Raw genomic sequence first — 15,743 nt, 5'->3', positions numbered from 1 at the left:
TGGGTTGAAATTAGCCCAGCTGTTGGGCTACAAACCAACATTTTTTAGAGCGTATGCAACTAAAGTCCAATTTTAGGTCCAGTCTTCAAACTGTGATCATGTAGTTTAAGTGGCAAAGCATTGCGTTCTCATCGCAAAGGTTGTGGTTTCGATTTCCATGGAACATACTGATCATGTATTCACTGTAAGTCTAATTGGAATAATGCATCTGCCCAATGGATACTGTAAATATAATCTGTATCCTCATTAGGGTTTCATAACTCCTTCCAAACTTCCTTAACAAATATATTGTACTGTATTATAAGTTATACGGTCAAAATGTTGACATTTTATCTAAAACATTACAAATGGAGATTAGGAACTACCATTCATTACTTTATACACACTTATTTTAAATGTAAGCACATTCTCTCTAAAAGTCACCAATCTCACAAGAGCTGTCATTTTCCCTTTTCCAGCCCTAATTGACTCTGTGGATTAGAAAAAGAGTCTGCATGCTAATCTCCATAATCCAGTATAATCCAGGCTCAGATAACAATGGAAGACTCTGAATTAGGCAGACGGCACTTTGGGAAAACACCAAATCACCTATGGAGCAGGATTAGGGTGCCATGCAGAGGGGCAAGAGGCTTATTACCCTCCTAGACACATTGCCTTGTATGTGACTAAGAAAGTGACAAAAGGTAAATTGAAGTATATATGAAGAGTTTGGTTCCAAAACGCAATAAATCCATTTTGACAAATTTGGGTAAAAATGTGTTTTCTATACCAAGAAAGTGACAAGATGAAATCTACTATTTTCTGTAACAAACTTTCACATAGCATCTTTAGGTTATAAAAATATTAAAAATTCAAATCCATAATTTGAATTTCAAAGATTTGTTATATAAACGTGCAAAATGCAAAAGTCTATTTTATCAATTTATAAATATGCATTCATCTTTGCCATGTTATATTCATTTAGTTGACTAGTGGTATACACTGATTAAAAAAAAAACATTAATGGCATTAATCAAATCACTTACTTTGTCATATTAAGAACACTGTCATTGCTGCTGTTATACTTGGGACGTCGTGGCTCAACTTTTTTGGTCCTGCTCGATTTTCGTTGACTTTGAGTAAATAATGGAAAGTTTTTCATACTGTAAGATCCTTTGGGGTTAATGTGTTAGCATGACAGAAGCTTGATACTGTTATGTGCGAACAAGCAACAGCCAGCATTTTTCCTTCGCCCGAGTGGCCTTTAACGTAAATTGTTCAATGTTGATGTTTACGCTTCTTCCCCGCCACAGAAACCACCACAGGTTTATCAATGCCATCAAAATTACTATTTTGTTTTTGTTTGTTTGTTGCTCACAAAGTACAAAGTAGATGAGGAAAACTCGGATCTGCATGCATTCAAAGCGGTGCCATTGTTTTTTACAATGCGTTAAATAGTGCGCTGTGATTTGTTGAGCGGATTTATTGCATTCTGCAGAGAAGGAGGACTGGCGTTTTTCGCGGTTTGGAAAAAATTGAGAAAAGATGACAGAATAACATGGCGGATATCGGATTTAGGGTAAAATGAAGAAAATGGCATTTATCGAATTTTGGAACCAAACTCTTTATATGCTTTTCTTTAGCAGTATGTTCCTCCCAGCAAGCAATGTTTCATTCAAAAGACTTCTAATAGCCGTCTAAACGTCTAGGTTAAAACACTGCAAAATTTGGTCTGGACGTCTAACCACAATATTTATCTATATATTACACATACATTTCTTTGAATAATTAGATTTGCTCATAAAATTGTATGCCATTTTGCTTCTCAAGTAAATGTATCTTGTAGATACATGCTCACTGCTAACCATCATAAATCTAAATACCATCATAAAAGTTTTACTGCATGATAATTTCAAATAATTGGGAAATTACTTTCTTACATTAACACTGTGTGTGTGTCTGTGTCTGTTTGTGTCTGCACGTGTACATGTACTGTAAATAACATCTGTTTCTATCACTCTGCCTGTGCACGTTTGCGAATTTAACGTTGTGATTTATAGTTATCGATGCGCTTATATGCCGGAGACCCTGTCACGCACATTTCTTGACTAACATCATATCATTAAAATTTATGGTCAACAAATGCCTGCACTGTCTTGTGTTTGATATACAAATACGACACCCGTTCCGACGGATGAAAACCCCTTTGGACAGATAGAGTTCTTACGGCGAGGCCTCGGGGTACTCAGACAAATATATTGAGTTCTGCTCACGCTGGGCCAATGAGCTATCAACACCGCACTGCGAGCCAAATACACTGAACGTCTTGCGCTCCTGACAGGCTTGAGTTACGGGATCAAAAGTAGGCCGATGCATTCATGTTTCTGGCTCATGTAAGCAGAGAATAAGTGAAAAGACGGTATTATGGTTATTACGAGAAAAGACAGCGTACAGGATAACATATTTAGTTAATGTGCTCTCTCGTGTTTGGACTGGTGATATAAAGCTCCGTTGAGATAAATGAATCTTGTTAGTCACAGACTACTGGAAATACTTACAGAAGACTGCGTGGAAAAGATTTCAAAGATTGTGATATATGTACAGAATGAAGGGATATTCATGAGATGGCTGTTTGACATCTCCAAAACACAAAAATCTCTTTCTTTTCTATCCTCTTACATAAATCAAAAATGTCAGAGCGGGCTTTTCTGATGAGTAAATCAAATGATATCATTCCATTCATGTATCACGTCTGCTTTCTCTCTTGTTTTCTCCAAAACACAGACAGAGACAGAGCCCTTGTTTTGGGCCTTTAGAATGCCTGATACAGCACCCACGACCTTGAACATTTCGGAAAACAGCGATTTCCTGCCGAAGGTCAGAAAGAGGTTACTTTTTCCACATCCTTCTCTGAAAACAACCCGTCCTTGCTGTTTTGACACTTTATATCTCTCTCACTCTTTCTCTCTCTCTCCTTCAATGCGACTGTAATGTAAAACGCCATACATCATTTTGCTCCTGTATGCAACTGGTGCATTATTCATGCACTTAGACAATGTGGTTACAATTGAAATGAGGGTGCATTGAATTATTAAATATGGGCGGAATATTAAACTACAAGCAATGCTGTTTGAGAGAGTAAATGGTCATTTTGTGTGCTAGTGTCTACACTGAAAAAAATGATTCATTGAATTTAATCAATTTTTTTAAGGTAAGTGGTTGCAATCAATTTTTTTAAGCTACATTTAAACAAAAAAGATTAGTAACGTAAAATAAAATATAAAACTTTTGTTTAAATGTAGCTTAAATAAATTCATTGCAACCACTTACCTTAAAAAAAAATATTAAATTCAATGAATCATTTTTTCAGTGTACTTACTTTATACAGTAACACACTGTGTTTGTGTGTGTTTTCTTTTGTGCACTGTAGGGGAAGCTAAAGTTATAAGTAAAGGTCCGCACTCATTAAAACAATAACTATAACGTTAACTCTAACAATAATTATATTAGCATCCACGCCACCGGACGACAATGCTAACTTTATGCTAATTAGCTTGCAAGGCATCGTAGTCATAGCACGAATGTTTTTTTCAGTCACTCCACAAATTTCTATAAATAGTTTTTTTGTGTCCGTTGCATGACTTTCTTTTTTGTTTCATTTTATGTATTGTTTTTTACTATTTTCTTACCATTATCGCTTGGGGTTGGGGTTAGAAACATTTTATGTTACATTTTTAGACATCCTAACCCAAACCCCAAATCTAACCCCAACCCCAAGCGACATTGATTTAAAAATAGGAAAAATGAGAAAACAATACATAAAATGACACGAAAAAGAAAGTCGTGCCACGGACACGAAAAACTATTTATAGAAATTTTTGCAAGTGAAACACGAAAAAGACATTCGTGCTCAAGGCATGAAAAAAAACTGAATTTCCATTTACACAAATACATTCATCAAATCTTTCGGGACTATAACATGACTTTCCGTATCATGTTGCGCAAATCATTTACCTTCAATGGCATTAACTAATATTGCATATTTTCTTTACTAAAAATATGCAATATTTGTAATTGTTCAAGTGTCATTAAATGTATAAATATGCTGTTCTTGTTGCATTAACACAGCGGGTATAACCATCAGATGTCGTCAACATTTGCTTAACTCTAAACAGAGAATCTAGTAGTTTGTGTAATCTAATATCTTACCTTTTGGTGTAGTCATTGTAGTAGAAAATAGCATTATGTCAATTTCACAGCGAATGCAACAGCGCTGGATATCTCCACTGTTTAATCTGTCATTTCAAATGCGCGTGCACTTGAAGTACAAATAGATTTGATTGGCTGTCAATGGTTTATTGTTCATCAGTTAGAAAAAAAAATGCTATGCACATGCATCGAAAGTCTGTGTACATGTATGCGCTCGACCGTGCATGTACGCTTGCGTTCACATAAAAAACATACTCTGGGCTAACTGTAAATTTAACTTTTTAATGAAGAGAAAACTGTAAAGGCAAGCAGAATTTTACTTAATTTTTTAGTATTTTTGTAATGTTTTTACAGAGGGGCAACCTTTCGATCTCTCAGATGAAGCCAATATGGAAGTGATTTAAACTGCAATTCTGAAAAAACTGTCCGCTAGAGGCTGGCTTCAAAAGGAAGTAAATTCACATACATCCACATTGTTAAAATGCCCAACTTTAGAGCAGAAAAAATTTGTAAAAAATTGTTTTTGGTCTGTATAGCTAAGTTTGCCCTTCATGACAACTGTGAGGGGGGTGATTTTTTTTTACTTATCCATTTAAATGATATTAAACATTAAAGTTCTGCATAATTAAGGGCGTAGCCACTTGACTGACAGTTGAACAGCCACTGCTGTAACTAGAGTCGAGCTAGGCGGGCGTGGTTTTAGCAACCAGTCACCCCAGCTTCACACATGTCCCGCCTCTTTACCCATTTTGGTGATGAAGGCGCAGTTTTGGGGTGGTGATGGTGCAGTGGATAAGACACACGCCTTTGGTGTGAGAGGCGTGGGTTTGAATCCACTGTGACACACCATTGTGTCCCCGAACAAGACACTTAACCCCTAGTTGCTCCAGAGGCGTGCGACCTCTGACATATATAGCAATTGTAAGTCGCTTTGGATAAAATAGATATCCGCGAGTGATGCACGGCCAAGATGGCGACGGCAGGCACCACCTATATTGGCTTTAAAAATGATCTTCAGAAACCTATGGGTGACGTCACGGACACTATGTCTACACTGTTAAAAATAAAGGTACAAAGCTATCACTGGGGCAGTACACTCTTAAAATGATTGTGTTAAATTAACACATCTTGTGTCTAGTTAAGGACAACACATCTAGTGTGTTGTCCTTAATTTAACACATCTCTGTGTTATTTTTGGAACAACACACTTTGTGTTGTTTTAACACATCTTGTGTTGTCCCTTTTATTTTTTATGAACTTAAATGACACTTAATGTGTTAAAAACAACACATAATGTGTTAAATAGTTTAACACAAAGCAATGTGTTAAAATTAACACATCCAGGGTGTGTTAATTTTAACACATTGCTTTGTGTTAAACTATTTAACACATTATGTGTCATTTCGTGCTGATTTAGAGTTCATATAAATAAAAGGGACAACACAAGATGTGTTAAAACAACACAAAGTGTGTTGTTCTAAAAATAACACAGAGATGTGTTAAATTAAGGACAACACACTAGATGTGTTGTCCTTAACTAGACACAAGATGTGTTAATTTAACACATTCGTTTTAAGAGTGTACCCCTTAAAAAAGGTCCTAATATGTACCATTTAGGGATCTTTGAACTACCAGTATGTACCTTTGAAGTACTAATATGCACTCTTTGGGTACAAAAGTGTACCTTTTTGAAAGGGTACTGTCCCAGTGACAACTTGCGTGCCTTTATTTTTTGAGAGTGTATGGTTTTTACATGTCATCTTCATGGGTAAGTAGGCAGTTCTCATCCAAAATAAACTGGGTTATGGAAGAGAGTTCATTTAGTCATAGCACCTGTGTGTTTGCCAGAAGGTCAGAAGGTTCACCACAGAGTACACTTACACTACAAATACTTCAAACAGGCAACTAGGACTCCAAAGATCTCATTATTCTGTGACATAACTTCTTCATATTTACTTTTACGTCATCCTGGCCGTAAAGACTTTGAAAAGACGGCACGTACACAGTGAATACCATCAGATTTACCAAGCATAACTTTGCTTTGTTATTCTAGTCTACTTCAAAAACTGAAATCCAGAATGAACACACAGTGACCCTGTCAATAATCACTAATCTGGACATTCGCTGCCACTTTTACGCAATGGCAACGGGTGACATACATTTCAAGTGAAGGGTAGTCGCAGATATTTAGTTTGACATGCTTCATCTCCATTTAAAGTACCTTAGCAACGGCAAAGGGGTTTGCGTGCAAACGATGCATACGTGCTATTTAACGTTAACATGTGTGTGCAAGTGCATGTGTTTGTATCGCCAGGCCTTTTATGTGTTTACCTGGTACATTTTTGTAACCCTGTGAGTAATGGCAAGAATGAACAAACAGAAAGGTGTGCAAGCGGACGCTCACTCACGCCTAATAGTCACAGACACTGAAAAGCGTCAACGTAAACAGTAGTTACTCCTGTAAACATGACTTTATCCATGCGTCTGTTTGATGTCACGTGTGATCTGCACGACGATGCCTTCATGTGTGTCTGCGGGTACCTGCTCAAACATGCAAGCTTGCATTCCCTTTGCTATACATTAAGGCGTTTGAATGGTCCTCTCCTCTCTCTGTCTGTTTCCATCTCTCGTCTCCTTGACCTTTCTCTGAGCACTTTGCTACGTTGACCCATTAATCAAGATTAAAGGATAAATCTATTAGTTTGCTTCATTTTTTTCCATGACCTCAGTCAGGATGGCTACAGAATGAAAGATAAGACAAAGAGGATCAAATTAAGATAAGGAAAAATCTGGGTAAAGACTGCACTTATCAACTTCAAAGGGTCTCGGATTAGTCTCACCTTTGAATTATCTTCATTTTATACTTTTAAATACACCACATGGACAAATGTATGAGAACATCCCCTACCAGTTAACCAGTTTGGCTATTCGAGTAATACAGAGAAATCTGACAAAATCAGAATCAGGAATACATATATATATACACATATATATGTACCTAAATGGCACTTATTAGGACCTTTAGTGACAGCTTTTGTACCATTATTTATGAGAGTGTAAAAGCAAAGACTTTAGATATTAAAGTTGAAATTTCATTTTATAGTGTAGCATTACAATTTGTATTATTAGAAATGTTATCTCATATGTTTGTGGTTGTTTGTGGCATAAGGGGTTAAAATGCTTGTCAATTATCTCTTTATCACACGTTTCATCTCATGCACTTTAAAGTGATTGAGTTGATTTTGAAGAGGGAATTGAAGTGTTCACCATTATGACAGCTTTCTATATGCTGAAAAACAATGTAAACACTAAATGAAAGGGGTGTTGTGGCAGTGCCGGCGCCAGTCAAGCACTGATGAGGGGGCGTCTGAAATACCAAGAGGGGGGATCACATGAATGCATATAATTGTATCAGCCAGAAAATACATATAGCTTTGGTACGTCCCTTAGTTTAAACGCATTATAAACAAACATCACAATAATACAACCACAAAACTGCAGCTATAGCGAGCAACAAACATAGCTCGGAACAATTTTACTACATAAAAAAAAAATCTGGACATTGGTTGCACATGATTAAATTAGGTTTTCTTAAAATGAAATTAACATTAATTAAAATTAATTTAATAAAAAAAAAACTTGATTCAATCATGTTGAGCTGCATGGTGTACACAGAGGTGGAAAAAGTACTAAAATATTGTACTCAAGTAAAAGTAAAGTTACTTTAATAATATTTTAATTAAGTAAAAGTAAAGTTACTTGTCTAAAAATCTACTCAAGTAAAAGTAAAAAGAAAGTCATTTTAACTTTACTCAGAGTAAAAGTTACTTTTTTTTTACAGCGGGGAGATGTGGAGGATTCTAGTATAGTTCAAAAACGACAAGGGAATATACATCTCAAACTAGTTGTTTTTAATTGTAGGAACATCTTTACAATTAAAGTGCAATAACAAAAAGTTAATAAAATAAAAAGCTTTTTTTAAAGTAAGAAACATTTATGGAATTGTTTAATGATTTTTACATGTGAGTTATGCACTTTTGAAGGTGGTCAGCAGCTCTTAAATACAATCACTATAGTAAGGTTGTAATTGATGTATTGCTGGTAACATACATTATTTTATTAAACTATATATCTAGTTTAAATGAGCATATAATGAGATGAGTGCCATGTCTATATACATTTGACACGTTTATTATCTTCTTGCTTCCCTGACCTGGGTACCTGATGACATTTATTCTTCTCTCTCTCTCTCGCGCGCGCTCTCTCTCTCTCTCTCTCTCTCTCTCTCTCTCTCTCTCTGCAATGTCTAATGACCTGCGCTTTCTTGAGGAGGTTTTGAAGTTGCGTTTGACTTGACGTGAAGCTGCTAGACCTCGGAAGATAATGCGCATGGTATTAAAAACGCGTCGTGCAATTTCGTACTTAAGAGCATGAATCCTACCTTTCATAGAAATGAAACACTCGCTTCGCGTCAGTGGAAAGTGGTCGCTTAAATATGACCAGGGGTTTCTTTCATAAGATTTGAACTGAGGCGGGTCTGCATTAGCGCGCGCCTGTCTCGTCCGTCTCCATGGTTCTTTTTGCGCGTTCCCCGGGCCCCGCCCATTTACATCCGTTTCGCGTCTTTTTCACTTTGCTTTTTAAAATATTTTTTTACTCAGTAACGGATATGATTTAAAATGTAGCGAAGTACAATACTTTAAATAAAACATACTTAAGTAAAAGTAAAAGTACAGATTTTAAAAACTACTCAAAATAGTAAAAATACAGAAAAAAACTACTCAATTACAGTAACGTGAGTAAATGTAATTCGTTACTTTCCACCTCTGGGTGTACATAATTAAAATACGTAGATCCAACAATTTTTTAAAGAAAAATCATTTTAAGAAAACTTAATTCAATCATGTGCAACCACATTTTTTCAGTGTATATACAAAAAAAGCATATATATTAGCATGGGATGTTCGTAGCTTCCGTGTTTGATTTTAGGGGAAAACGCTTAGCCTATCAGACCGTCCTTAACTAAAATATTGTTATTTTAGCTTATTATTCACTCTTTGAAGACAATACACTAGGCAAATGTGATTTTTAAATAGCACATTTTATCATTAAAATCCCATTCAACATGAATGGTGATCTGAGGGGGCGGGAAAGTGGTGGTGAGGGGGCAACACCCCCCGTGGGGCCGGCCCTGTGTTGTGGTGCCAACAGCTACTTTACTGCATAGCATCTCTCTCTCTCTCTCTCTCTCTCTCTCTCTCTCTCTCTCTCTCTCTCAGATTGTATATAGCTGCTGAAACATAATAATACCCTTTACCATCTGCCAGCTTCCACCAGCTAAAACACACAGGAACATTTCTTGTAATCTTCTCTCTGGAGTATGTGCATGTACAGTACACGTACTGTATGTTGGAGAGACAGAATGTGTATTTTTGTGAATTTGATGTGAAAACCTTTGATGAGCCATAACATGCTCAACTTAACATTTCAGAGGCAAACAATGTGTTTTAACTGTCAGTGAGAGGCAGGGAAATTCAGGAAGAAGCGGACAGAATGTTTTTTTTTGTCTGTATGTGTTGGTAAGAGTGAAAAATGTGTTAGTACAAGAGAATGGTTGAGAACTAAAACGCAGTAAAGTAAGTATACAGTCAGATGTCATTGAGTGAATTTGGGGACGGAAATAAAAGATGAGGTTGTTTATAAATGCCAGAAATAATGATGGCTCCTACTGTAAATCAAGGTGATTTTGCCAAATAAGATGTTTCTTAAACATTTAATTTTGTACTGGAACAACATTAATTAAAAAAAAAATCTTTCCTTACACCCTATACCTACTGTATATCTAACCATTACCTATATCCGTGTGGGAGAATATTTGATAAGAATTGCATACAAGCTGCTAACTCTGACCCTATACCTAATCCAAAATATTTCATATTTGGGTAAACTATTCCTTTAATACATATGCTTGTACCTATATGCTTGGCTAGTTCCCCAGACAGCAGACGACTCCAGACTGGATCAGCACCAGCATCTTGCGGAAGTCAGCGGATCCGGTAAGGATCAGGCAAGGAGTCGTCTACTGTATGTCCCATCAAACCAGTCCACCACATTGCCCACACTCAAACAACCTTCACAAAACCCTCTTGTTTTAAACTAATTAATATGGTTCATTAATTACTTTATGTGATATTTTATTCATTTAATTTTATTTATTTATAAAAATTTAAATTCAAGAACAGAGATCCATTGACTCCTTAGGTCTGATGTAACTAACCTCATTCTTTGGTCTTGCCCCGGATATTCCTGAAGGTCCTGATGAAGACAGTGATGATGAAGAGCGATATGTTGGAGTGTTTAAAGACTGGGAAGAGGCCGAAAGACTTCCAGCTGAATCCAGTATTTCTATATCAACTTCCTGTTCAGGACAAGAGAAACAGTGTCTTAGTGTAAAAATCAAATGTCTATCTGTAACTTAAAGGAATATTCCATTTTCTTAAAAGAAAAATCCAGATAATTTACTCACCGCAATGTCATCCAAAATGTTGATGTCTTTCTTTGTTCAGTCGAGAAGAAATTATGTTTTTTGAGGAAAACATTGCAGGATGTTTCTCATTTTAATGGACTTTAATAGACACCAACAATTAATACTTAACACTTAACAGTTTTTTTTTCAACGGAGTTTCAAAGGACTATAAACAATCCCAAACAGGGCATAAGGGTCTTATCTAACAAAACGATGGTCATTTTTGACAACAAAAATAACAAATATACACTTTTAAAGCACAAATTTTCGTTTAGGTAAGGTCCAGCGCGACCTAACGTAAATGCGTAGTGACGTAGGGAGGTCACGTGTTACATATATAAAACGCACATTTGCGGATCACTGTAAACAATAAACTGACCCAAAGACATTAATTAGTATCAGTTGACATACAACAACATAGGAACGGTCCTCTTTCAACACACTTGTAAACACTGGGGTGGAATTTCACGTTCGTCCTCTGTGACCTCTTGAAGTGATGACGTATAGCATCAAGTCACGCTAGCGCATGACGACCGGATCTAAACGAGAAGTTGTGCTTTAAAAGTGGATATTTGTTATTTTTATTGTCAAAAATGACAATCGTTTTGCTAGATAAGACTCTTATGCCTCGTTTGGGATTGTTTATAGTCCTTTGAAACTCCGCTGAAAAAAACTGTTAAGTGCTGAGCCGAGCATCAACTGTTGGTGTCCACCAAAGTCCATCAAAATGAGAAAAATCCTGCAATGTTCTCCTCAAAAAACATAATTTCTTCTGGACTGAACAAAGAAAGACATCAACATTTTGGATGACATGGTGGTGAGTAAATTATCTGGATTTTTCTTTTAAGAAAATGGAATATTCCTTTAAGGTTAGATTGTTTATGCCACATACTAATGTTTAAAGTAGATGTTCAGCATTATTTTATAATTCGGGGAAAAGATTTTAAGGCATAGTTCTGTCATCATTTACTCACCCTAAAGTTGTTACATACTGGTTAAAATGTCTTTGTTCTGCTGAACCAGAGGAAAATATTTGTAATCTCAAGCAGGAAGCAAAAGCACCACTGACTTCCATAATAGAAAATAATAATACTTTGGAAGTCAGTGGTGCTCAAAAACAATTTGGATGCAAACATTGCTCAAAATATCTTTTTGTTCAACAGATCAAAGACATTTATACAGGTTTGTAAGAACTGAAAGGAAAACACCACGGTTCTTAATATTTTACTATGTTCTTACCTCAACTTGAATTAATACATATCCATATTTTTTCAATGTGTGCACTTAATCTTTGTACAGCTTGTCGTGAATGTGTTAGCATTTAGCTTAGCCCCATTCATTCCTTAGGATACAAACAGGGATGAATTTAGAAGCCACCACACTTCCATGTTTTCCCTATTTAAAGACTTTTACACGAGTAGTTACATGGTGGCACAAAATAAAACGTGGCGATTTTTAAGCAGATAAAAAATGAGAACTATATTGTATGGCAGAAGAGCACTTAGTTTGCACCACTCATTTTTTAAAAACATGGAAGTGTTTGGTGGCTTCTAAATTCATCCCTATTTGGATCCTAAGGAATGAATGGGGCTAAGCTAAATGCTAACACATTCACAACGCACTTTTCAAAGATTAAGTGAACGAATAAAAAAAGGTATGTATTAGTTTGTCTAAGTTGAGGTAATAACATAGTAAAATATTGAAAAACGATGGTGTGTAAATGGTGAACTATCCATTTAATAATAATTGAGTGTCATATAAATAAAAGATGCTGATTGGTGGGCTACTCACAGAGATGATGCGCCTTTTGAGGTTGGGCGTGCCATTGAGGGAGGGGGTGGAGCTAAGAGCATTCTCAATCTCCTGGTCCAGTTGATCCAACTTCATTAATAAAAGAACCATGGAGTCCAAATGTGACCTCTCTTTCTCTCTCTCTTCCCGTGAGGACTGAAATGAGAAAAGCAGTGCTTTAATCAGATTTGTAATGTAATCGAGAAACATAATCTCAACATTAGTCTGAATGCTTAAAATTTTTAAAACATACGTCACGTCGACAGACCATGCGCCAACTCGACGGGACTTTTCCATGTGAGCTGAGTCACTTTAAAAACACTTGAGATTTCAACTAATCTCTTTTATTCTAATCTTAGTAGCAGCTATTGCTACTAAAGTAAAAATTTACCAAAAATGACAATTATATTAACATTTTCTCATCTTCATATACGTTCAAACTAATTTAGGGTTACTTTTTCTTCTATGAGAAATAAAGAATTAAGGAAAACAAATTATAATTTATTTTGTTATTTTTAGTATATATAAATACATCTATTTAAATAATTGTTCATCACATTTGTAACGTAATGTCAGCGTTTGTGCATCTAAACCACCATAAAACAGTGAATAAAATACTAAAGTGGCTAGTACACAGCCAGATGAGTGAGGGAGTGAAAAGGAGAGATAGACAGAAGCTGTAATGCTACTCAAGCATGGAGGAATGATGCTGGCACTTGCCCTGTGACTGAACTAGGCCTGTGCAAACAGCCCCACACAAAGCAAGGCAGTGTGTAGAAGGCTTGCGTAGCTTGTTCTGGTATTTACCCTTCATACACGCTTGTCTATCACATGCACACAACACGCAGGGCGAGAGAAAAAGAGACAGCGTTCTTAGAACGAGCGAATCACAATAAAATCTATTCTTCGAAGACATGCTTTATCTTTACACACTGCTGAAAAGACCGGCCTGAATTTCCATGTAAACTGGATTATGCTGATTGGTACCAGTTTAGCTTGTGGACAAGCATAACGATGTTGCCTGGTCCACCAGCATGGTCTTGGTCATGCTCATATGAGCTTGGCTATGGTGTGTTAGTTTCATAACTTGACCTTCACAATTTTAGCTAAACTTATATTGTCATAAAATATGACTATAGGACACATGGGTTGTGTCCAAAATACCAATTTATTGGTAAAACAGTACGTTCTATTTAGTATGTGGGGGTGCACTATACATTTCGGATTCATTGTCATTCGTTTTCATTGTATCTCCTTTGACCTATGACGTAAACAGATCAACCAATACCATAATTCATGTATGCATTGCTCAACAAATACAATGAAATCACAGAGAATACATTTCTAGGTACCCAAATCACTTAAATGAGCCCATTTCATATATTTCCGGTAGTTTTAATAAATTTCCTTTTTTGAATTTGGCAGCTCATCGGCTCGCCCCATCAAATGCACACTTGAAAATCTAGCTGGAAGTTGTAGGTCATCCGGGGAACCAGTATACACACACAAAAAAAATGCTTGGTTGCTTCAACCCATAGTTGGGTCAAATATGGACAAACCCAACTGTTTGTATTATAATGTTTGGGTTATAAATACAGTAACCCTATGCTCGGTTGATGTAACCCAACGATGGTTTGAAATAACCCAGCATTTGGGTTGAAATTAACCCAATGGGTTTTTCCATATTTTACCAAATTATGGGTTAAAAACCCCAACAATTTTTATAATGTATAGTTTTTCGAGAACTATGAATTCAGACATATTACTTGCCTTACATACAAATTTTCGCCCACCACGTAGTACCTACACTGTAAAAAATAACTCAGATTTACAAGTCATGTCAACAGAGATGAGTTGTCACAACTTATAAAATAGTTTAGAAAAGTCAACTTAATTTTATAAGTTATAACAACTCACCTGGAGTTATAACAACTCATCTCTAGTCAAGATAAATAATAGTAAGTTAAAATGACTTGTAAATCTAAATTGATTCAACAAAAAAGTTTAAGGCAACAAAGTATTTTTTACAGTGTATTAAAGTAAGCAATTTTTTTGCAGTATTTGCTTCTTGCACACGTTGTACGTTTTTATTAATTAAATAGCTAAACACCCAAAAAAAGCAAATGTTGGGTTGTTCTGACCCATAGTTGGGTAAAATTTGGACAAACCCAATTGCTGGATTTCAATTAACCTATGTTGGGTTGTTTAAACCCATAGTTGGGTCAAATATGATTTTTTTAGCTTCATTTAACCCAGAGTTTGGTTGAATTATTTTATTAAACTATGGGTTGAAACAACTCGGTTTTTATAGGAATATGGCTAAGTGCAAATGAGCCATCGCTGATGAGAAACATGGATAAAAAACTCTGAAACTCAAACACATATTGCCATGAGTATTGTAGCAAAATTTTAGTCTATCACAAAAATGAACTCTATTACAACAGGACAAAAAAACAACAACAACAACAACTCACACATGTTCTCAGATTCCTTATTGTCCTCTTTTTTTTCAACATGTGTGTTTATCTTGTGCTAATGTACAGCATCTGGACACAAAATATGGTGTTTGTTATAGATTGCAGTTTAATCTTGGTCTGCAGAATCAGTCACAACTGACTCGGTTCCAAATCAGCAAACACAGTCACAGGCTATTTGTCATCTCATATCTATTTTTGGAAACACGCCTAATCAGTTAAATTCTTGATATAAAATGTGCAATTTGAAAATTCTGGGTTGTATTTAAACCCATGATTGAGTGAAATATGAACATTTTATAGGTTCATTTAAACCATGGGTGGGCATTCCTGGTCCTGGGGGGCCACAGTCCTGCACAGTTTAGTCCCAACCCTAATCAAACACACCTGAATTTAATTTCCACTACCTGACGATTTCAATTAGATTTCCCATGTGTGTTAAATTAGGGTTAGAGCTAAACTTTGCAGGACTATGGCCCTCCAGGACCAGGAATGCCCACCCCTGATTTAAACAGCTGGGTTTTTTTACAAACATGGGTTGACACTAAGCGTTCTTTAGAGTGTGTAAATGTACAATTAGACAAATTTAAAGTGTTTTTGTATTTCACGATTTTCCTCTTTTTTGTGCCATTGAGCACGAATGTCTTTTTTGTATCACTCAGCACAAAGTTGTATAAATAGTTATCGTGTCCGTGGCACGACTTTCTTTTCCGTGTCATTTTATGTATTGTTTTTTCCTGTTTTTAAATCATTGTCGCTTGGAG

At 36.0% G+C, this 15,743-nt stretch overlaps 1 protein-coding gene across 3 annotated transcripts in view; it reads right to left on the bottom strand.

Annotated features, from left to right (window-relative positions):
• dlc1 (DLC1 Rho GTPase activating protein) overlaps positions 1–15,743 on the bottom strand; it is a 129,852-nt gene that overhangs the window by 98,672 nt on the left and 15,437 nt on the right. For all 3 annotated transcript variants that reach the window (XM_055205730.2, XM_055205732.2, XM_055205731.2), the window contains exons 3-4: positions 12,506–12,661; positions 10,466–10,606 (exon numbers count right to left, since the gene is read on the bottom strand). In XM_055205730.2, the coding sequence (XP_055061705.2) occupies positions 10,466–10,606; positions 12,506–12,661 (297 nt within the window). The remainder of the gene's footprint in view (positions 1–10,465; positions 10,607–12,505; positions 12,662–15,743) is intronic.

This window comes from Misgurnus anguillicaudatus, chromosome 3, assembly GCF_027580225.2.
Source record: "Misgurnus anguillicaudatus chromosome 3, ASM2758022v2, whole genome shotgun sequence".
Taxonomy (NCBI): Eukaryota; Metazoa; Chordata; class Actinopteri; order Cypriniformes; family Cobitidae; genus Misgurnus; species Misgurnus anguillicaudatus.
This window is presented reverse-complemented; position numbering and strand designations above follow the sequence as displayed.